Source organism: Amblyomma maculatum, chromosome 8 (genome assembly GCF_055883805.1).
Source record: "Amblyomma maculatum isolate TAMU_Amacu chromosome 8, ASM5588380v1, whole genome shotgun sequence".
NCBI classification, from domain to species: Eukaryota; Metazoa; Arthropoda; class Arachnida; order Ixodida; family Ixodidae; genus Amblyomma; species Amblyomma maculatum.
In genome coordinates this window covers 71,182,290-71,206,147 of record NC_139351.1, presented here as the reverse complement: position 1 = coordinate 71,206,147, position 23,858 = coordinate 71,182,290, and the positions used below count along the sequence as shown (strand labels likewise).

The 23,858-nt window shown below is 43.9% G+C and overlaps 2 protein-coding genes across 2 annotated transcripts in view; one reads left to right on the top strand and one right to left on the bottom strand.

Annotated features, from left to right (window-relative positions):
• The first annotated feature begins 526 nt into the window (after positions 1-526).
• LOC146181453 (nuclear pore glycoprotein p62-like) lies at positions 527-22,864 on the top strand. Its single transcript, XM_084576503.1, has 9 exons — positions 527-677; positions 4,224-4,335; positions 5,662-5,796; positions 8,922-8,973; positions 11,674-11,764; positions 14,783-15,009; positions 18,886-18,997; positions 21,611-21,677; positions 22,739-22,864. Exons 2-9 carry the CDS (start codon positions 4,278-4,280, stop codon positions 22,810-22,812), a joined length of 816 nt encoding a protein of 271 aa, XP_084432629.1. The 5' UTR covers positions 527-677; positions 4,224-4,277; the 3' UTR covers positions 22,813-22,864.
• LOC146181452 (mitochondrial GTPase 1-like) overlaps positions 14,168-23,858 on the bottom strand; it is a 28,240-nt gene continuing 18,549 nt past the window's right edge. Inside the window, exon 11 of the mRNA XM_084576499.1 lies at positions 14,168-14,382. The gene's annotated coding sequence lies outside the window, so the exon portion shown is untranslated. The remainder of the gene's footprint in view (positions 14,383-23,858) is intronic.

Genomic DNA, 23,858 nt, shown 5'->3' with positions numbered 1-23,858 from the left:
TGAAGGATCGAATACCGACCGCGGCGGCCACTTTTTCATTTAGGCGAGAAGCTAGGCGCCCGGATCAACGTTAGAACAGCCCGGGCGCTGTGCGATGTCAGTGCACGGTAAAGAACCCTAGGAAGTCAAAGTATTCGGATTCACTCCACTACAGCGTCTTTGGGGACAGTTGCTTTGGGACAGTGCGCGCAAAACAATTAAGCACCTGAACAAATTGAGAAAAACCGTCGTTCTTACTCGCATGTCATCTGAAAAGCAAACAATCGTTCAGATGTTCATCAGATAAGATTACTGTGATACAAACTGTATTCTGGCCTGTTTTTCTTTTTTCTGTTCTTTTTTTTTCTGATCCATTCGATAAATCGAACTATCGGTTAGTTCGAACATTTTGTCTGGTCCCTAAAAGCCGGCTCTTTTGTTCACGTGACTTGCTAACCATTTGTTTTGTTCCTAACTGTGGGAATCCGTAACGTGTTGTCTGTAAAAGATGACGGAAATTTTTGCAGTATCAGCAGTTTTTTACGACAGCACAAAGTGGCAAAGTCAACACAGTTCCGACAGTAAGCAATCCAAGTCAAGGCGGAATTTTAGAAAACTGTAGTTTTGATGATGAGTAGCCGCGAGTTTTGTCCTTTGAGCGGCCCTTAATTCATCGTTTTTAAAGTGCATCATTTTAGGCAAGTAATTACGCCTTGTGCTTTAGTCATAGAGAAAGAATGAACATTTTATTTTTTTTTCTCTATGCTTTAGTGCTCAGGAATGCTGCCCGTACACCGTGCACACGGTTCAGTGGCCAGCAGCATTTCGTCGGGGCTGCATACTTAAATGCGTTCATTTTCGTTTTAAGGAAGAAATGCCGATTGTTTAAATTCGAAATTGTTGCTGGTTAACGACGCCGTGCGAGAGTATAAACGATCACACTCCATTCCTCGAGGCACGCTTTCGCTGCTTTGTAGAGGCTTGCGGACTGAAGTTTCCCCTTGACACTTGTTCACTTTGTTTTTGTGTTGTCATGAGTCCACCACACCGTGGCGGATCAAAAGTTGGGGCGTTCTGACTGCTGAATCGGACAATGTGGGTCCAACCCCGGCCGCGACGGTCGCTTTTCGATGATCGACAGAAAACGTTATTGAGGGGCTTTGGTTTCGACACGGGCGAAACGCTATGCGTCGATGTTTTAAATAACCCGGTTGTAATCATTTTCAGCCCTGTACGACGGCGTCCACTGTAGCCAGCGTCGCTTTCGGACATTGAACCCTTCGAAAACCGTAGTAATTGATACAGTATGCGAAGACCGCAATGGAGGAATGCTATGGACACGAAGATCGTGCAGAAATACGGATGCGCGCGGAGCCGCTGGGTGGACGGACGGTGGGCGTGGTTAGGCGTTCGTGTCTGCTCTTATTTTTGTTAATTCGAAAGCATATTTGTCTTGTCACTGGCATCGCCAGTGTGTGTAGGCAGAGCCTGTCATCAAAGCGTGCACCCCGCACGACCAAAGAACTTTCGTGGATGTTTCGAGTCCCAGAAGAAATGGTCGTGGGTTGGAATCCCAAAGAATGTCGAGGGTTCGAATCCTCGCACGCGTCACAGTTGATTGTCGAGCCATCGAAGATTCGCTGCGCGGACAAGCTTTCGTCTTCGTCTCATGGCATAATTTTCACGTCATTTTATTACCTTAATGACCCCCAGTTCGTGTTTATTACATGAGGGGTGGGTACAGGTGTAAACATATTATTAGTTAAATATGTCAGTTATACAATTACAAAACGTGGAGGGGCACGTGGTTGCAGCAGTGTCGTGTGGAAGGCCATTCCAGTCTATGGCTGAGCGAGGAAAGAATGATGATGCAAAACATAGTATGAGGTTGTGGGCAGGCAAGTTGCAGGAGATGACTAATGGGGGGGGGATGCGTGCTGGAGGACTAATGTAGGGAGGAATTCGAAGTGAGCTGGATAGAAACTTGTGGAATAAACACATACTGGCGATTCGACGAAGACAAGCAATATTTGTTAGAACGGGCCTAGAGATAAAATACTGGCATTGTGTGAATTGCAGGAATGAATGAATCTAGCAGCTCAATTCTGTAGGGATTCATGTGAAATTATCAGATAATTTGGTTTGGACTCCATATGGGGGATGTATATTCTAGTTTTGTTCATACGAATGATTTGTATGCAAGAAGTTATATGTCTAGTGGTGCATGGTGCAAGTGCTGTCTTAGGAAACGAAGAGTTCTGTTAGCTGATGATAGGATGTTTGTGACATGCGCATTCCAGGTTAAATCTTTGCACAGGGTTACGCCAAGGTATGCATAAGATTTGGTTAGTTCTACCCTTACCCCTGGTATTAAATAGGGGAAAAAATGGGGTTGCATTTGCGGTGGAACGACTCATGAGACGGTAGTTAAGAGATGGTTCTTTGTTACCTGATTTTTAGACTGGAATGACCTTTCTCACTTTCCAATCACTGCGTATGTTACCTGTATGAAGTGATTTGAAAAGTAGTGAAGGTATTATGTGCAGATGTAGAAGGTCCTAAGAGTCTCGGAATTTTTTGTTTCTTGGCGCACTTTGGCTCCCCGTGTGTATATGCCGTGCATGACTCGCCGTGGTTGTCTGCTGCTTCAGGCATGGCAGCACTCTTGCCCTCGAGAGAGGCCATGCCTCAAGGCTGCTTGGAACTACGGTATGCAGTTTCCAGTTGTGATGAAAACAAAACACAATGTGCCCATGTACTGTGTGACCTGGGTTCGATCCCGACTGTGTTTTGATGGACATGAAACGCAAGGCTTTTGAGTTCTGTGTGACATTAGTGCACTTAAATGATCCAAGGTGTACACCGTGGTGACACAAAGACGCTTATTTGCCTTTCCCCATGATCAAAAAGCTGCCTCCGTGACCAGGATCGAAACTGCATCTTTGTAACAGACCTCTCCTGGCCTACATCCTCAGAGCACATTTTTGAACTGATGGGAAAAACGTGCACCCTACTGAGGGGACTCCAAAACAGAAGAAAGGCGAGGTGCATATAATCGGGACAACAAAGACAGTGGGGGAGCGCTTGTCACTAGAAAATCAGTTCAAAAGTGAAAATGACCGATTTTGCACATCGGACAGTGCCTCTTTGACTTTACATTGCTTACACCAGGGAAAGGACTGCTGCCTTAACTACTGAGCCACTCCGGCGCGGTACATAAGGAAGTAGCACACCTTTCCATGTTTCTTGCAGTCAGAGAGGGTCGAAAGCGATGTACAGCGGCTGTTCAAGGAGGGAAGCTTGGTGATGAGGGGACAGATCGACGTCCTGACTGCACTGAATTTTTGTATGCATGGTTGGTCTTCAGTGGGCAGTGAACTATGTAACAGTGAATAGTGCCGCAACTTTTTAACTTTCTATCGTGCTCTCAACATGAGTTTAGATGTGCTACATCCCAAGTCAACTGGCAAGGTCGTGTGGTACGGCCTACGGCCCACCCATTTTCCTGACCTGTCCCTACCATGGATCCTGGGAGCAACAACAGTCGAAACTTTCACTTGACAATAAAGAAGTTAATTCGAGTAGGCAAAGCTGCCCTTGAATTCGAATTTTTGTGGTACCACCACCTCTTTTTGAATGCTAGCCTTGGGCAATTACATTCAGTTTGAGGCGTACATTACTGGGATGTATGCAGTGGGAAGTTATTGGCAGGAAGGTAACTTCTTGGTCTGCCAGTTAGTCATACTGCAATAGAGTTAAAGACTTTAAAGCTTGCATGTTCTAGGGTGACAGCAGAGGCCATATTTCGAGTTTGCATTATTATTAAAAGTGTCGTAATCTCCCTGACTTCGAGTCATCTGATTGGTAGAAATGCTGGAACCGGATGTCACTACCACTCCTTGTTCCGGTGTTTTCACCAAGCAGATGACTCGAGGTCGGCAAGATAGTGACACTTTCAATAACTACACAAACTCGGAATACAGCCCCAGGTCTTCGTGACTGTAATTTAAGGTTTGGCTTACTAAACTCGCACCTTTCAAGCCCCGTGCACTTCATACTCTTTCAGTTTTTTCACTGCCATGCACTGACTGTCACGAAATTTGTGTGCTTTGTCATAGTTTCGTCTTATTAAAGGTGCATGCCGTGTGTAGTATCTCTGCACTGGTTGAGTACTACCCACGAAGCATTGTGCCTGTCCTGTTTGGAAAAATCATAACCTCATGGGTGAGTCATTTCTCTTGCAGGGTGCTTGCTGCCTGTCCCCTGTGCCAATACCGTGACTGTTTTGCAGAAGAAAGATGTTGGGTGGCGGTACGACAACGACCAGCTTCGCCTTTGGCGCAGCGCCCACAGCATGTATACTGCCTGTTCTTTCCATTTTCTTTTTTTGCCTTATGCATTCTATTTGTGCCTGCATTAATATCTGTTTTATTTAATAAATCGGTGGATCCTAGTTCGACACAATGCTTGGCTACAATTCATCTGTGCAAGGTTTCATTCACTCCTTCACTTTGTCCAGTGCATATACTCACCTGTTCTCTAGCCTTATTAGCCCATATTTATGCATCATGCTGTGCTAAAACAGCCAACTAACTTTTTGGCCCAGCTATCTTGGTATGGCGAGGTAAGGTACAGCTGGCTACTTTTTTTAAAAGTATTGCTCGAGTGTTGGGTACCCAGTCTAGCAACACCGCAAGACAAAAAGGAGAAAATGGAAGGTAAGGACTGGGGTGAGCGCTTCTGATTAGTCAACCTCTGCCCATTATTGGCTGTTATGCATCAGAGTACCAAGAAGCTGCAGCAAATTTGTTTTTATCTGCCGCATAGAGTGCTTGTGGCATCTCTTAAGAGCACAAATTTGTAATAACATCCTAGCATGTTCAAGAAACCAGCTACAATAGTTACAAAAAACTATTCATAAAGCACACTTAATGTCAGTGCATTATTTTATAGTTCAAAACACCCTCTAGTTGCCACCCACTAATATGATCAGTACCTTCCATTGGGCGTGGGACATTGCATGTTTGCACGAAGCTAGGGAACAATTATGATCGAACTTGAAACAAACTTTCTAACGAGTCTGCCATCAAATTTGTTTCACGAGGTTGGCTCTCACGAAGCAGTGCAGTCGTGAAGGCAACAGTGGCGCCAGCAGCATGATGGTGCATTATTTTGTTCACTCTCCCGATTTCCACTCTGCTTTGCCTCAGTGCTGCCGTGCTCGCCCGATACATTTAAAACAATAGCCAGTTGTATGTGTATCACATGATAAATGTTGTTGCGATCCACTCTGGTAAATGTACTGGTGCCCTCTGCCAGCCTTCTGTTACATTGCAAGCAATCAAGTGAAGCCACTTTTCTCTCACTTTTTCATGTGTTGTTTCATTCTCACATAACTGCTTTGCAGTGGAGAGTATTCACTGTTATGGATTCCATATGTGGGACAGTTGTTCTGCCTCGCTTGATGGAGGGCTGAAGTGGAAATGAAACTGGAGAACACTGCACAGTTAGTGACGGCCCTTCAATCCCCGGTGTTGCTGAAACATCGATGAAAGAGTAATTCACTGCAACCCTTTAGCAGTTTTTTTTTTAATACAGTGTCTTACATTGATGGATTTTTAAAACCTGAAAAAGAGGGATTAGTGGTTGGAAAGCAGCAATGGGGGTCCTTGTGTTTTGCAGCATTTTCTTTCGGGGCCAACAAGACGAACACGACATTCAGCTTTGGCCAGCCGCAATCATCGACAGGTTTTACGGCTACACAGCCATCCACTGGAGCCACTGCCACTCCAGCCAGCACTGCTGCAGCTGCAACTGGTGGGGTTGGTGGCATCTGCCTGTCTCCACCTTTGTTGTATTTACTTGCGTTATGAATTTCCCCCTTTTCTCTTGGTGTGCACTGTGCTGTTGATAATAGAGTATGCTGGCAGACATTCTTTCTTTGAATGCTGAAGCAGCTGCGCAGTACTAAACACAGCCATGTCAAATTTCAAAACTACTATTTCTTTCAGCCCTATGGGACCAGTAGCCAGCTAAGTTCCGGACTGTTGCCTCTTAAATATTGTTGATGTTGTAAGGGGTTTATTGGAGTGTTATAATTTCGGATACGGAAGTAGGGTCTCTGGCCGACATCATATAGTATGCATCATCAGTGAGACCATTTAGAACATGTGTGACTCTTTCGGGCTCGGGCATGGACGGATTGACCCGCTTGCAGAGGTCAACCACGTCCTCAATGTAGCTAGTAAACGTTTCTTCGGGACGTTGAAGCCGTGCATGGAGGCGTTGTTCGGCGCGGAGTTTACGTACCGCAGGACGGCCGAAGACATCCGCGAAGTTTTTCTTGAAGACAGACCACGTCGGAAGATCGGCTTCGTGGTTTCGAAACCACAGATTCGCCACGTCCGTGAGGTAGAAGAGGACGTTGCTCAGTTTTATGGAATTGTCCCAGCGGTTGTAAGTGCTGACGTGCTCGAAAGAGGCCAGCCAGTCGTCAACGTCGTGGTCGTCGGTACCACTGAAGAAAGGTGGGTCACGGGGGCGTTGTGCCCCGGGACAGAAGATGGTGGCAGGAGTGGCAGGGATGGGCGCCGATGGTTGGTTGAGAGCATCCTGCATGGTTGTGACCGAAGGCGGTAGCATGCGGTTCCGAAGTTCCAGGGTGAAATTTGCGAGGAGAACTGGGGCGACGACCGAACCTCCACCAAGTGTAAGGGGTTTATTAGAGCACCAAGACCGCAAGCAACGTCCGCAAACCAAAGCGACGGGGGTAGCGTTCGAATCAACAGTGCAGTGCCAACAAGGCTCCGGCTCCACTTCGTCTACCTCTTCGGTTTGGCGCACGAGCTGATGGCGATCGGGATTACTACAATGTATTCACAGCCTTTTTGTATTAGAGTGTCATTTGCACTTTCTTGGTAGGCCTTTGACTACGGTTTGCCTGAACAGTTTGAGACTGAGTTATTTCATAGTCTGTAATATCTGATTCTCTAGACGGTTACGACGTTCCCTAATGCAAAATTTGATAGCTGCTGTTTAGCTTCTTTATTTTTTTTTCCCTACAATAGTCTGTAATATCTAATTCTCTAGACGGTTACGACGTTCCCTAATGAAAATTTGATAGCTGCTGTTTAGCTTCTTTATTTTTTTTTCCTTACAATAGTCTGTAATATCTAATTCTCTAGACGGTTACGACGTTCCCTAATGAAAATTTGATAGCTGCTGTTTAGCTTCTTTATTTTTTTCCCCCCACAAAGTGGAAGGGAACGCAAGGGAAGAGTGCGGTAGTGAGGAGCAAGCGAGAGGATGAGAAAGAGAGAAATAAGGTCTCGGGCATTTGTTGATGCTGGTAAGGCCTGCACTCAGCCCGATGGGCCATATCAGGTGTCCGACAAGCGCATGGCGCAGAGCTCGTGGCTCTTCTTTCTCTTCTGAGAAATTCTTTTTGGCTCATGACTCTCTTATGACTCTCTTTTGCTCGGTTACATAAGCAATGGCACCGTCAGCGACATGGCCCAACCGCCGAATTGGTGCACAAGAACTGCGCCCTACAACTATTTGTAGAGCACACTCGATATCGGGCCATTAATTTAGTTAAAAAGAATAGCCCCTCCCCCTCCTCTCTCTCTCTCTCTTGCTGTGGGGAAGCATTGGAAAACATGCACAGGTTATCAGGGTAGCCCACAGAGCATTTGTTGCATGATGTCCAGAAGAGTCCAGTATGTAATGACTGTTGCACACAGCGAGGAAGACAGCTAATTGTACGACAGCATGTCACAAAATGCATAACAGCTTTGATTGCTCATATGATAGCCTTCGTTATTAAGTTTCCACTGTGGTCCCTTCAGTGTTATTTGTGTTTGTCGTATTTCTGTTTTAAGAGGTGTTTCTGGTGGCTTAGTTCCAGCATCTCCTACCATGTGAATTGAAATTTATGTTAAAGTAAAAGTTAAGGCTGCTGGTATAAATGATAGAGATGTGAGCTTTTCGCAGAAAGTGTTTAGCCACCATTGAAGCTATGCGCTGATTGTATGATTAGTTAGTAGCCTGCTAAAGACAACACATTCTTATCATAAATGGCTGTTTATTTCAGGCATCTTCAAGGGTGGCATTATTTCATGATCTGTTGGGAAAAATTGTTTCTGCTTGAAGTAAAGTATTGGTGTTTGCCCTTAAAGTTTGTACTTGTGCATGACATCACTAGGTTATGGCATACATATAAATTTTAAGACCTATTTAAAATTTAGTATGTGACACACAGCATGCTCGTAATATAGCTGCTATCTGCTTGAGACTTCCAATTCCTAAGCATAGAACGACAGATTATTGGCCACAGCTGTCGCGTAGGGATTATGTGCATATGTATGTGTGCAAAGACTTGATTTCTTGTTAGGCACCATGTTACTCTCCTCATAACTTGTAGTCCATCTACACAAGGATTGAATTGCTTAGAAAATTATTTATATAAGCTCCTATCATGTCCCTGATGCAGCAGAAAATGAGTTTGCATTAGCATCATATTGCTCACAATTTGTTGTGTCATAAACGCTTTCTGTTGGCGTCGCAGTTAGTAAACTGGACTTATGTGAGTGCACGGTTCTGCCTGGTTCTTGATAGCGACCGTTGCGGATGGATCATGTCATTATCGCTGCTGTTCAGGTTTTTTTTTTTTAATTTTTTTTCTTTTTTTTGTGCAGAGATGCAATTGCATCCTGTAAACACTTTTCTTTCTGTGTTTCTTTGTCTGCTCGCCTTTGCATCGCAGGCAGCGTAGTCTGTTTGATGCAGCTCTTCTTGTGCTTTAGCAGTGTACAAGGAAGGCCAAAGGGTAGCTTGCTGTTGCCACTGGCAGATCCACACTTTGTCTAAGTAGTGGTAGGGTTGTCTCTTAAATAATGATGAAATGTGTCCCCACGCATTTATCGCTTGTGCATTGTTTTCAGCTACAACACAAGCCTCGGCACCAACGTCCACCTCTGGTGCACCATCCTCATCGTAAGTGCACCAATGAACGTTGTACAAGTGTACTGTGAGTTGAGCTAGTTGGTGCATCATTTTTTTTTAAAATACACAGCGCAACAAACATAGGTATACAGAGTGCCTTTTACTTGCGGAAAAGATTACATTGGTCAGTCAGGAAGGTGTCTTAACATAAGGCTAAGAGAACATGAAAACTCTCTAGAAAAAGCCCCGTCATCGAACCTGGCACTACACCACAAGGAATGTAGCCAAAAGCCCCCTTTGCACCCTCCTTGCACTCCCCTGTTCAAAGAAACTACAGTGTTGTACAAACACAGAGAGAAATTAACACGAGAATTAAAAGAGGCCTATCTCATTCACAAGAATTCTGACACATGCGTAAGCACCCCATCTGTTATCATTCATCCCCGAGAAATCTCGTATCTTGACGCAACTGGTTAAAGTGAAATGTTTTATCTGCGAACATGCGCACTTGGTTGTCATAGAATTTTTGTATATATTCGTGTTGTTTCAATAAATCATGCAGTTGATAGCGCTGTTCCCGTCTACTCGCTTGTCCTATGTTTGTTGCGCTGTGTATTTTAAAAAAACGTTGTACAGGAGGGCAGCAACAGCTGTAGCCATTTTATGACGGTGTTGCTTGTTGTACGAGTAAAGTACATTTTTGGAATGAGAGACATTATCTGCTTTGTCATTTAGTAGGGGTCTCACACTGATATAAAACCTCGTTAATTTGGATCAGATAATTTCGACAACTTCGTCCCGTACCATTACGATATGCCACGCTACGAGGGGAAACTCGTTAATCCAGTGTGCGTGCGTGTGTGTGTTTGCATGCGTGCGGGCGAGCGAGCATCAGAGAAGACATATATGCATTGGTTCATCCCCCGGTGTTCATGCGCTGCATCATTCGGTGAATCTACGAGAATGTGCGATCGCGTTGGAAATTCTCATGCTCAGCAATCAGTGGTTGCAGATTTCTTTAAAGAAATGGAGGGATGTTTATAAAGGACATTTTGTTAGCATTTGTCTTATTTTACATTTTCTTTACTTCAGACATTTCCTCTGGTCCCACGAAATCTGAATTAACAAGGTTTTACTGTATTTACTGAAAAATGATCATGACTGAAGAGGTACAGTAGCAGTGGCTTCGTTTACACTTGTTTATTGCTCTGTGGGTAGATTGTTACTTTCTCCTGCTGTAAATGGCCCTGAATTTTCCACATAGTCAATCCATATTTGCAATACTTCTCTGGTGTCTGCCTATCCAGGCTATCGACCATTATTTTCTGTATTCGAGGTTATTCTAGCACGTACAAAAAGCTAATTACTTTCATTAATTGCTTGAGGGTGTCTCTGCCCTTGACGAGGTCTTACAGTGCACACGCATGGGCATGGTCTCAGCTTTCAATATGACGAGGCAGGGTACTTACCATCACAAAGAGGATGACTGAGGGCGAGTACACATCATAGGTTAGTGTCCAGCATTCATGATGTCTGTTCATCCTTAGTCTTCATCTCTTTCTGCTGGTATTATCCTGTCGTGCCATGCATGCAAGGTATGCACGATTGCTTTGTCCCCTTACCGGTAACTTTTCTGATTACCAGTAAGTTCTGATTTCTCCGTGCATGTGCACTAGCGGGAGCAAACCAGATTGCTGCTGCATAATTAGGCTCTTGTTTGGTTCCCTGTGCATGAATGCTGTCCTGGCAGCCTCGTAAGGACTATCATCATCATTCAACCTAAAGGTCACTATTGAAACATTATTGGAGGGCAGGGGGCGCAGGGAAAATTAATGTAGTGTTAATAAAATAAAACAATATTGTGCAATGATAATAATAATAATAATAATTAGTTTACAGAAAAGAAAGGTAGTGGACACCTGAACTGCACCGTAAGGGAAGGGAGGAAAAAGAGAGTGAAAGCAGAAAGAGAAAGAGGTGCTGGAAGTGAAGGGCTACGGAGGAATTTCGACCGCCTGGTGATCTTTAACATGCACTGACATCGCACAGCACGCGGAAGCCTGTTCGTTTCACTTCCATCGAAGCCCAGGTGCTCCGGCACAGTAGTCGGCCATCATAACCACTGCACCACCGCGCGGAGCAGTGCAATGAAACACGATAAAATTGCAGTACAATGCTGGTCAATGCAGTGTAACAGAAAGGCTGTGTGAGGCAGGAACAACAACAAAAACTAAAATATATAACTACTTCAAGCACTAGAATTTCAATAGGTTTGGACTGTCATTTATTTGCTGCAGTGATTGATCAATGCCTGTCGAAATTTAGCAAGGCTGTCCTTGTTTACAATGTAGTCTATTAGCTGGTTCCAGTTTTCTATTGTAGTTAGCAGAAAAGGTGTACTGAAGGCTGTTAGTGATCCGTGACAGCTTTGATTACAGAGGGAATTGAAGAGTCAATGCAATGTTGTGATAGGAGCTAGTAATAATGTGTCATGAAGGTCAGGAAAGTTGTGCTATAATTTCTGAAAGAGGCAGAGTCAGGTGATTATTTTTTTTGATGCTCTTATGTTGAAAGTTAAGTGCAGGTTTAATTGTGGTAATACTATGCTTGCCATCATATTTTGAGGGGCTGAAATGGGCTGCTTAGTTCTGAATGACTTCTAGGGTGACAAGTTTGTTTGTGAGAGATCCTGATACTAGATATTCGTAACTTGCGTGCGTTGAGCGTAACAGTGTGCGTACAATGTTGCAGGATGAACTATCGATTGCTTGAGGAGTCGGTCAACCAGTGGGAGGTAGAGCTGGAAGAGCTCGAGAGAGACTTTATCATCCAAGCCACCCAGGTAAGCTGAGGGAGAGCAAAGTATAAGAAAATAGTGTGAATGCTGATAGTCTGCTACTAACAGGGCTGGCTTCAGAGTATGCATATTGAGAAGTATTCAGTGTTATTGGGGCTGTTTCGATTGCTTATTTTTCGGGGAGATGCTTAGGGTGAAGCACTGAGTTAGCTTTTCTTTTATTAGGCATTTCTTGGCTTCTATGCAGTTCCAGGGTGATTTATTTGCAGCATACTTTCAATTTTTATGGGGTATCTCTTTATGGGCCATTATCCTCCATTTGGCAGTGGCAAAGCAAGTACCGCGCTGTTCTCATTCACGATTACAAGAGAGCACTTTTTCTTCGTAATACATGCTGTGACTTCACTCTTTTTCCCCCCCAACAACTAAAAAGTATTTGCCTTTGTGGATAAGTACACTTTTGGGTAATTGAACAAGCATCGTACGAGTCAAAAGCCAACTTTAACAAAATGTTATGTTCGTGAGCCTGCCTTCAGTAGAGCAGAACCTGTAGACAAAGTAAGTATATCAGAGTTGCAAGGACGTCACACATGCTTTTCACTAATTATACTCATTTAAATTGCACATTCATTTGTGCGCCTTTACATGAGTGTGCATGGTGTACAATGTGGGTTTGGGTGCATTTTGCAGTGTTACCTATTGGATTTTCAAGGCATTTTCAGTCTTGTTTTTTTGGCTTGCACGCAAAAAAAGTTAAGTAATGGCTTAGGTGACAAGTGGCCATGGAATGCAGCAGGAACGTACCAGGTACACTTTATATTCTAACATCGTTGTAACTCTGCAATTGATTGTTCTTAACGACCTTAGTATTCACTCATTGGAGTGCTGTTGTATTCAGGATGTTGAATACCTGAACAATCAACAAATGGAAAATTAAAATATAGCAAACATCGTTTGCTTTATTTATTTCAGGATTCACCTGATATTCGTAAGTAAAATTCAAGTAGAATTTCACAGAGGCATACGCCCTACTTAAAAATTCAGTACAGGATTTCGTATAGTGGTATTTTGTACAGGAAGGACCTGCATGAAAGAAAGTAGAGCTGTTATATTACTGCTGATTACAGTAAACTGTAAGTAATTTGGCCTTTAAAGGGCCAGAAAAGAATATCGGAATTAAAACTTGGTATTGACCCCTTTCATAAATGTCAACTTCACCTCAATGCTTGCTTCCCTACTAATGGCGGAAGTGCATTATTTGGAACTTTATGTTACAGCCATAATTTGTTCGATTTTTACGGCAGAATATTTTTCACGTATTCCCCCTAGCAGCATTACATGAATTTATGGAGCAGGAACATGCAATATATTAGCACCTTATCTTTGTTCTTGTTCCCTTTTCTTTTTTTGGCAACTAGCACCATTTAGGGCAGCACACAATGTGAGAAACCAACTTGATAAATTATGCGGAAAACTGCCAAAAAGCATTTGCATCACAGGAAACTGGTGAATTTGAAAATTTTTGGCATATTCGGTAATTTTCTAATATCCGCAAAATTTAAATATTAGTTTTTTGAATATGAATTGACTAACTCGCTTATTCGATTTGTATTCAAAATTTCCAACATTCGTACAACCCTAGTGTTAATGCTTGGTTAAAGGTACCGCTGTGTAACAAGGTGCTTCATGGCTTGGATGCTGGGGTAGCACATGTCGTGAAGAGAGTGGAAAGCAGCACCACGGAAAGCATTGGGAGTGGAAGAGGGAGGCACAGCTGCTGACGTATCACCATGGGAAGAAAGTGCAAGCAAGACTGATTTTTGGACCTGATCAGCAAGCTCTGCGAGGCGATCAAGCGTTAAGTATCCTGCAGCTGCCAAGATGAGAAGACTTCACTGTGGCAAGTGCTGCAGGAAAAGCTCTTGCAACAGCAAACCATTTGATGTGACTCTGGTGGTGCCTACAAGCTGCCTCATGCTAATGAGCCGTGGAAATGTTGCCGGTTCCCCAGCTCTTCGCTAGTGAGCAGGTGCCGAAGGCATTCATTCTTAGACAGTAATGCCCGGTAATGTCATTTGCCACCTCTTGAGTGATGTCAGAAGACAGGCTGGAGAGGAGGTGATGAAACCACGACATCTCGGAGGGGATGCGGTGAATATGGAAAATGGCTCCCACTTGGGCTAATCACACTTGCAAGGTTCTTGTGCCAGATCGATGACAGGCAGAAACAAACTGCTGCGAGATCCCTTGTGTACGAGGTAGTGTCAGACAAGACATTGTCTGAACATCGTAGGTTGCTCGGATCAGTCATTTTTTAGGCCGGTGTCACCACTGTAGGGTGTTGCAGCGGAGCACCAGAACAAGCGGCGAGTGGGGCAGGCATTTAGAATGGGACCGCTTGTGCCATGCTTGTTCACATAGCGCACGCAAGCCAACTTTATTCTTTTCTGTCAACCAGCGCGAAGGCGCCGCCTGTGTTTACCAAACTTAAAACCTCTGTACAATGTAGGAGTGTGCTACAGGCTCATTACTCAAGTGGGTTCGTTATGCATGTAAATATGCCGTACTTTTATGTTTGGCTATCTGTGGTAGCTCAGTGGCCGGTGTCGCCTGCTATGCTGCCAGTGGTCTTCAATCAGATCTTGCCCATGGTGGCCACGTTCCTGCAGAGCCAAAATAAAGCTTGTTTGAGTTTTAATGTCAGTGCATGTTGAAAGGCCACAGGTGGCTGAAGTAAACTTAGAAACATGCAGTACATTTTCTCAGAGCTCATTTGCAATCTCGGAACGCTAAGCCTTGCATACTGTTCCTTCATTTGCTTGTCGACCTTGTTTAGGTTCAAACACTTTTCTTTGAGAACTGGTTTCTGCGCCCAATGTCTGGGCAGCAAATTGTAGTCGGGCGTTGCACTGAGACACTGACAGTAGTGTCAGTCGCATCATCATCATCACCGTGCTTTTCCAGTCACTGGACTTGCCCCTTCTCTGGAATTGCCCCTTCTCTTTCTTTTTGAGGACTTTGGGTGGAGCACATTGAATCACCACTGGCGCACATGTGGTGCAGGTGAACGCCCGGGACCGGCTGGTTTGGCAAAGTGCCGAGCGGGTGGCTGAGTTGAACGTAGAGCTAGAGTGTGCTCAGCTGGACCAGCAGCGGCTGGAGCATGAGTTGGACTACGTGGCTGCACAGCAGGCGGAGCTGGAGCGGCTGCTGGCGCCCCTGGAGAGCGGCATGCGCACCGCACCAGCTCTTTCTGTGCAGCAGCACGCCGACCTGGAGCGTGAGCACACGTGCGTGTGGTCCTGCTATTTTATATGGCTCAGCACAGTGAAGCCAGCACCACTGCACTCAACTCTTGACACTGCAGGCTCAAAGGAGACCAAAAGTTTGGTCAAATTAGTGGTAGCTTTTTCATTACACTTGATGTTGGCGGAGCCAAAATGTCAGTTTGAATAAACCGCCTGTCTAAATTAACGCCCACTATGTATACCAGGTCATGGCACTTATTAGCACTGTGGTACTGGCCTCACGGTTGCTAGTCCCAAAGCGTGAAGCCTTTAATGGTATGAGTATCTTGTGTCAGATATGCCAAGTAGTATACCACTATCCTTGGGTGGTTCGTGCACCCAAACCAGGAACAGTATATTTTTCACCTTGCTGGCGATAGCCTACATTATCCCTTTTATTTTTTTATTGCCAGCTGTTCGTAAATCACTGACATGAGGGTCCCCGCTATTGGACTCATTCATCTCAATTTTAAAAAATAATATAAAAAAAACATGCTTCATTGTTAATAGAAGCAGAAAATGTATGTAAAGAAGATGGCACATTTTTTTTTGCATAATACGCCTCATCTGCCTGTTGCCTGAGTCTCCAGATGACTGGCTTTTCCCAGTATGAGACTTGGGGGCAGTGCTGTCCCAGCTTATGTGATGCTTGTTCCACTGCTTTCCATTGATATGAATGATGTTCATCCACTACGACCTAACATCGTGCTAGTGCATCCAGTGTTTTCCCAGTACATCTTCACCAAATCTCAGTGACCACCAGTGTTTCGAGGGTAACTTCACACACTGTGAGGTCTGAAAATTTGGTCTTTCGGACTAAAATTAGTGACAGCAGTGCTGTGGAAGCTTTTTCTTTTTTACCTATCATAGAGATAGGCGAGCATCGAACTTAAAGCTTTTGCCAATGCGAAGGGTACCAACCTGGACCTAAACAGAGCCAGTCAGACGGACTGACTTGGATAGGCTGAGCTATTTTGTTCCTCATTTTTGCCATTCCAATCATTCTCGAAAATGGTGTGAGCCAAGGCAGCATGGTCACATTGAAGATGGGACAGTAGCAGCATTTGCTATGCTCAGCCTATATTATAAATTTTTTTTAAGGAAAATAAAGTTCCCCTAGGAAACAGTCTCTGTTCTCTCTTCTCATGGTAGTGGCACGGCATGGCATGGCCTCATATCACTGTTGGTTATGGGTGATGTGAGGTGATGCAGATTAAAAATGATGACTGATTTAGATTTAAACTAATACAGTCATACCTCGTTATCAAACCTCGTTATAACGAGCACAGATATTGTGAATTATAGAATAAATTAATGTACAATTAAAGTTTTGTTGGTTTATGCATTATTTTTATGGACTCCTATTAGTATGACGAAACGAAAAAACAAAATATTTGACGCTCGATCGGTTATAACGAAGCAGTTTTTTGCGTCCACATGGCTAAAAATGTGTGGAGGAGACAAACTTCAAGAATTGCAATATTTTGATCATTTGAATCACCGACCGGGGAACATATTTAAATTGCCCGCATATTTGCGTTTTATGAAACACTCCTGGTGTCGAGGCAGGTGCAGCCTGCCACCTGACAATGTGTTTCAAGGCAGTACGCCAACCTCGACACCAGAACGGTGCTTGCGCGCAGTTCGGCGTGAATCCGGCAAGCGCTCACAGGGGTCTCTTAATTTTGCTCGCTATAGTAAGTGTACAAAACTAGAATATTTCACATGCTCTATGTGCCTTCAACGAATTTCTTTCACAATTGTAATAATTTTAAAAACGCTCCATTAATGCATTACATGACGGCTGGAATTCCAAAGTAAATTACCTCCCATATTTTGAACACATATTTTACCACACGGTGGGTGAGTGCAACATGGTATTACTACAGAAGAAAAAGTTGGCCGCGCATGCAGAATACCCTTCGAGGCAAGCACGAAAATATGTGCTTTTTGAAGAGATTGCCACAAGGTGGGCATCCCGTGGTAGGCAAAGGAGAAACAGACTGTACAGGGTGACTTTTTCTGACCGCAGGAGAGGGCGAGCTTCTCTTCCTAAATACTTGCTCTGTGATTGTGGCGCTGTGGTGCCTGAACTGACCGACCAAAATACAGTATGTCATCTGATTCCTGCAAATGATGCAAGTAATGATGATGACAGAACTGGAAAGATGAGTGAACTCTAAACTGTGCAGATGTCATCGACATGGCCAACATTTTGCAGTTTCATAAATAAATCTGTGCATGGGGGCAGCATCCCTACTTGAGCGTTTATTTTTGCTTCCCAACATGGGGGGGGGGGGGGGGGGGAACAAAAGGCGAGATGTCTTGTTTATACCGAGCTTTTAATTAAAGAATTTTGTGTTGTCGCACCTTTATATTGTCCATGATACAGTGCATTTTGCCAAGTTATTTTAGCACACTTGTTTTCAAGAAATTTTGCTCCTACTGAAACGAATGTCGGATATAGTAAACGAATTTTCGCACCCAATGCTACTTCCTTATGACAAGGTCAGACTGTATTGTTGCTTCGAAGCAGTGCACTGGAGCACATAAAGACGACCAGCTCAAAAAACTGGGACAAAGGAACAAAAAATGACAGGACTGAAAATGACACTGGAAACGGCAAAATTTACGTTTTTTTTTTCACGAGGCCAGGCCTTTTGCAAGAAAAAGATTTTTGAAGTTATGGATTTTTCAGGCTCTTCAATTATATACATTTTCTGGGTCCCACAGAGTCAGAAATATTGGTTGGTGACTAGCATGTTCTTTATTTTTACAATTTGTATGTTTCACAGCAGTATGCCGTGTTTGAATTCTGGGGTGAATTGTGGCCACAAAATTAAAAAAAAAAAAAAAAAATTCCAAAATGAGATTTTTATCTCCTTCTCTGCTGGTGCACTATTAGCCAGCATTGCACACTGACTGCACAGGTCTCAAAACGCTTGAAATTACAAAAGGGTGTTTGCTTTGGCTGACATTTCTTCAATGCACCAGTAAACCCCTTCATTGCGATATTTATTCTAAGTGCTGCTATATTTTAGAAATTTTGATGACAAGCTATATTGCGACAGCATGACAATGTTTGCAATTGTTTTCAATAAATTTAGTTTGGCACCAAGGACGCTGCTTATTTGGACGCCCAAGTGTTCATTTTTTGACAGCAAAATTTTTTGCAGGACCAGATATTTTTGCAAAATGTAGACCATTAATAAAGGCCACAAAAATTGAATGATTTATAGTGCAGCATAGCGGTTTGTATCACAGTGTCTGCGACTGCATGCAACATTTTCAAACTGTTTTCCAAAGCTTCCAGAGATGTCAGCGATTCCTGCTGCATTTGGGATCCCTGCCGAACAGAATCGTGAGGCCATGTCGTTGCTAACAGAAAACGATCGCTTTGCGGGGGCAAGAAATAAAGATGAATGTTGGGAAGCTTTCAGTGTGCCTAGGAGGGCCTGTCTTGTGCAGCAGCTTTTTTTTTTCTTCTCTAACGTGGGGCAACGCTTTGCTATAGGACTCTGTAGCTAAATTTTGCTTGGGAAAACATGTTTTTATGGTCAAGAAAATGATTAATTGGACATAAAACTGCTCTTCTTTTTTCTAACCACACTGCTGCGATACCGTGAGCATTGAACTGCGCAGCGTGGGTTAATTCCAGAAGATATTGAGATATTCCTGTCATTTTTGTGAAACATGGGGTTCTGAATACACACAGATTTTTCCAGGCAGCATAATATAATCTATATATGAAAGAGTAAAGCTAGCTAACTTTTCAGGGCTTTCGACACCTGTACCGTATTCTGTGAAGTCATAGTCATAGAGATGCGGCTTACTTTCTTTGTGGCTTTGTCATCTGCTCCACCACCTGGTGCATTGCAGTTACCACCTGGCTGCCAACATTAACTCGCAGCTGAACTGTGTGTCCCGGGATATCGGCGACTGCGTGGAGCAGCTTAACACTGCCAGTGCTTCCTCTGCACAGGACGAGCCGGTAAGCCCTCATCGGTTTGCCACTTGGCTCTTTGACATCTTTACAGCTGAAGCAGTAGGCGGCCCGACTTGGGAACCGTGTGGTGTGCTGTTGGTAGGGCTGAAGCGCACCTGTCCCACTGATTTGAGGACAGCCCAATAGTATAGGCTGCATTCACATGACATTCTGAATCTTGTTCAAGCTGCATACCTTCGTTCTGAGGGTGGTGTAGTTCTGTTGTCGCAGCATGGTAGAGTTTTTCTGGGCACGACTACGCTTTTCTTTATTCATGGCTTCAAAGCATCTCTGACTACATAGTAGTGAGTGGTGTAAGTTCAGGAAAAACCTACTGTAGGGCAGCAGCCTCCTTATAGCTTCCTCTCTCATAGTTAAAGGAGATGAGAAAAACGACTCATTATGCCAGTCTTGTTGTGGCCAGGTGTGCGTCTTCTTGCCTTTTCTGAGAAGAGACGGGGTCGTAACTTGTGCTCTTTACTTTAACTTAGTTTGCATCATGCAAACATCATCAATTGTTTGCATGAGGTAAACTTGATGCATTCTTCTTATCTGCTGTTCAAGCTTTGCTTTTCCAAAACGGTGTTACAAGTAATATGCAGGAAGTCTCACTAAATGAGAGTGCTCATAAAAAATAATAATAATAATAACCAAAACTCGGCACATTTTGTCACAGCGTGAAGCATTTCATTTGACCTTCACATCATATAGCCAGTAGGAAAAATTTAGTTTAATTTCTGCGACTAAGAAACGAATATGCTGATTGCTGCTGTGATAGTAATTTTTATCATTGTGGACTTGCATGTCTTTACCAGATTAGATGTGCTTTGTTGCCTTTCTCGTAACCTGCAATTTGTTCGGCTTTATTCTACCAGTCATAAACAGTGGCACTATTGCAATTCCTCATTGCTAAATTCCTTTTATTTGGATTCCAAGGTTTATTTCATAAATTGTGGCTCTTGCAAGTAAATTCCAGAACAATAAGTTTCAATAAATTGAATATATGACATTCGCCTGGGTCGCTAAATAACTGTGCCCAAGCTTTTATACTCCGTTTCGTACATCAGGTGCAACGCAGCGAAAGCTACGCAAGTAGTCCGCAAGAAAAAGAACAGGAGGCGTATCACTACGAGCTCGTTCTGTAGGCGAGTGGTTCCTGCCAAAACGGGCTCTATTCCGAGCATGCACGTTTGCATCAACGTGCTTCGCATGCTTAGACATCTTCACAGAGCGGATCTTATAGAAAAAATGCGCACCAAAGAACCATTTTCTCAAAAAGAGATGCGCAGCGCGGAGGGCACAGCCAGCGCCATCTGGTGGCACAGCTGGCAAGGTTGCGGGGCAGCAAAACGCGGCACGAACAAAAACGACATAAAAAAACATACAAATTAGCCGAATCCGACCTTTTCTCCCTACAAAAGGTGCTTTTTATGAAGTTGATGGAAAATGTAAAATGTATTTGGCTTGCAGACAAAGCAACTATTATTTTCTCTTGTCAAGAGCAGGCACTATTTTTTATCGCGGACGCGGAGAGCGCAAACAAGAGCTGTAGCTTTGGTAGTGTTGCACTTGTATGAAACGGAGTATAGTCTATAGCTGAATCACAGCTGCAGGTATTTTTTGGAACAGCTGCCTTTATTTGGTTGTTCGAGCTGGCCAGTGTTGGTTCAATTTCTCCCATCTTCATTGTAAACCGTACCGTGTAGCCTGATTCACCTTTGAAGTTTTGAAGTAGATCGTACTTCATATGAAGGGAAATGTAGCAGGCATGTCTTGAACAAGGGCACTCTTCTTTGGCAGGACATACAGGCACATTTTGAGCAAGGGCGCTCTGTTATGGCAGTACGTGCAGATTGTGCAGGTTGTGCAAATTGTGCAGGTGTGTGCAGGTTGTTGGTGCAGAGGTTGAGAACTCTGCCTCGTCTTAGGTTAAGCAGTGCAAAGGGACACCAAATGTGAAAGGTGATGAACGGAAGCTCACCGGGGCAAAGGTAGTGAAGCTTTCACAGTCAGATGTGGCTTTTCTTTTTCTTATTTTTTTCGCGTTAATGCAACATGCCTTCACATAATTGCAACATAAGGCCCAGCTTTACCTAGCATATATCGAGCACCGCAGCTGAAGCTGCCAGTAATCACATGTGATGCTGGAATCTGGAGACTAGGAAAGGAAGGCGATGTGGGTGGGGTAATGTCAAGGGAGGGTCGAATAAGGTGGAAACTTCATTTAAGAATGTCCCAACTCATATCAAGAGTAGGAAATCGATTTGGATGGGACACATAGTGTGGGAAAGAGTTTGTCTGTTGGAGATAAAAAGTGGGCGGAAAACATTGCCATTATGAGCTGAGAGCCAGGCACAGGACTGACGAATTTGCCGAGATAGGGTCACCAGGGATAGCTTGAGACAGGGCTGTTCGGAGATTGCCAAAAAGAGGACACAAAAGGGACTGTGGATATAGAGGGATAGTGAGGATAATTCCGATGAAAGCACCTTTCCATTGTTACCTTCCTCTTGGCTTGATATCACCTGTTTGATGGCAGGCCAGTGGAGAGTGAGCACTTAGTGCAAATCTAGTGTTCATGTACACCGCCTGAAGTGTCTGTCTGCTTTTTATGTGCAGCTTGAGCAGATCTCACAGGTGATGAGTGCACACATGGATGCCCTCACGTGGATTCAGCGCCACTCAGGTGAGTAACACTCATTGCATTCGGCCTGATCAAGCAATTTGAATTGCTAACCTGACCTTACTGTAATCACAAAGCCAGTTGTATCAAACCCAGTCCCCGAGAAAAACATTTCGTGCTGAGGTGCAATTGTGATGCTTTAATCAGTGAAAGTTTATCGGTACTGTCCGATTGGCCCTCCACTTTCCACAATAGAGCCAACCGCAGGGTTGTTTCCATGGCAGCCAATTTCAGGTTGTACAATCATCTGCCCACATCAGAACCTCCTCTTAGCCACCATCCAGCCTCTTCCTCCTCATCCCTGGAAGTGGAGAGTTTCTGTTCACTTCGCCACCTGCCTACCGTGGCAAGTTAAAAAGGACCCTTGGCGACCTCTCGCAATGGATTAGGGTGTCGCACTACTGCGCTTTTGTAGCCACCCCTTTTCCATTTACATCAAGTGGGCTTTGTGGGTGCACCGTCTCATTGGGCACACTCGAGGGACATAGGCAGCATGGGACGCAGTGGGGTGCCTGTTTTCTTTTTTTTTCTTGGGTGCGGCATGCACTAAATTTTTTTTGCTGATATCTTTGGTGTCAGAAAATCTAGCTTAAAGTTTTTCATTTTTTGCATTTCGGAGGGAGCTGATGGGATACCTATTGCTCGAGCACATTTTCTAGTTTAGGGAAGTAGTTTTTCAAGGTCCCTGGGAGTGTTCGATTAACACTCCTAATTCAAAATATCAAAACTTCCAATTTCACAGGGGTCAAGTTAACAAATATTTTACTTTAATAGCTTCTATTGTGAAGAATTGTAAGATGGCAGCAAGGTCAGGTGGAAAAATATTATTCCATCTTTCTTGCTGGCCTGTCTTATGCCTTTCTGGGGCAAACAGTATTGGCCTCTTAACTTGCAGCAATAAAAAGCTGCTGCATTTTTGTGCTTACCAGTGTTATCCTTGAGGTCCTGGGGGCTAGCCTACCAGTGTACTGATTAGTCAAAAATTAGTGAGTGATTAACACGACGCGCGTGCCCTGTACTGCAGCCATGCCGTGTGGGTAATGCCTCCTTTTTGTATCTGCCAGACCAAATGAAGCAGAAGCTTCAAGACCTGGAGCGTTCCTGTAAGCAGAGGGCTGAGCCGCTGCTGAAACACTGAGAGCCGAAATGGTACGCAAGTTCTGTCATTAATAAACTGCATATTTTTATCACTGGCACCGCCTGCTGCTTTGTTTGGGATGGCCTGAGGTGTTAAGATTAGATATGATCAAGTGGAACATCAAAAAATGTTACTGCAATCCAGTGGAAATCATTCAAAACCACCTGCTTTCTATTAAACAAAAAATAATAATTTGGTTTATAGGAAAAGAAAGACAAAATCTGCCACACTTCTACATCGACACCTGAACTATGCTGCAAGAGAAGCGAAAGAAGAGGTGTGGTTGTAAAGGTCTGTGGAACAACTTTGACCACCTAGAAATTTTTCACCTCCATCGGAACGCAGCCTCCGCAGTCAAATTCGAACCCAGATACTGTGGTTCAATGGCAGAGTGTCTTTACCACACGGTAGCTTCATTCATTTCTGGAAGTTAAGAGAGGTGTCTTTTGGCCGGGATTGTGGTGTGACGCAAGTTTGAGACCACTGGGGAGCTTGGTTGAATGGCACAGTTTGCCGCTTGTGTTGGTTGATTACTGCAAATTCACATCATCGAAAATGAATATGTTTAAGGTACCCACAATGTGTCTTGGAAATTCTTTTGTTTGCTTGTGCAGTTGTGTCCACAAACAACGACCCAACTTCCACAGCAAAATAATATGATGCGAAAAATAACAGCAGCATTGCACGTGTTTCACTTGATGGAAATATGGAATAAAGGTTAAACAAACTCTGCATGTGGCGATGGCACCTAGAGGTGACACATCTGCTTTGTGTGCAAAAAGATTGCGGTTCCAATCCCGGCCTTGTTGCAATTGTCCACCCGATGCAAGAGTCGATGTCATTGAATAACCAGCCCTGGGTTGCGCCTGGCCCTGGCAACCAGATCCGACAAACAGGCTTTCTTACCTACAGCAGAATTTGGTCACCCTGGTGTAATTGACCACGAATTGACAAATATTCTGAAATTGCAGCTTTACCCTTGTTCGCAAAATATCAAGCCCAGAACTAATACTATGTTATTAACAGTATTTCAGGGCATAATGTGT

What these genes read in the sequence shown, in the direction of transcription:
- LOC146181453 (XM_084576503.1), top strand. Translation starts at nt 4,278, where the DNA reads ATGTTGGGTGGCGGTACGACAACGACCAGCTTCGCCTTTGGCGCAGCG. An exon ending in TCTGGTGCACCATCCTCATC is followed by an intron (nt 8,974 to 11,673) that starts GTAAGTGCACCA and finishes ACAATGTTGCAG; the next exon opens with GATGAACTATCGATTGCTTG. An exon ending in GACCTGGAGCGTGAGCACAC is followed by an intron (nt 15,010 to 18,885) that starts GTGCGTGTGGTC and finishes GGTGCATTGCAG; the next exon opens with TTACCACCTGGCTGCCAACA.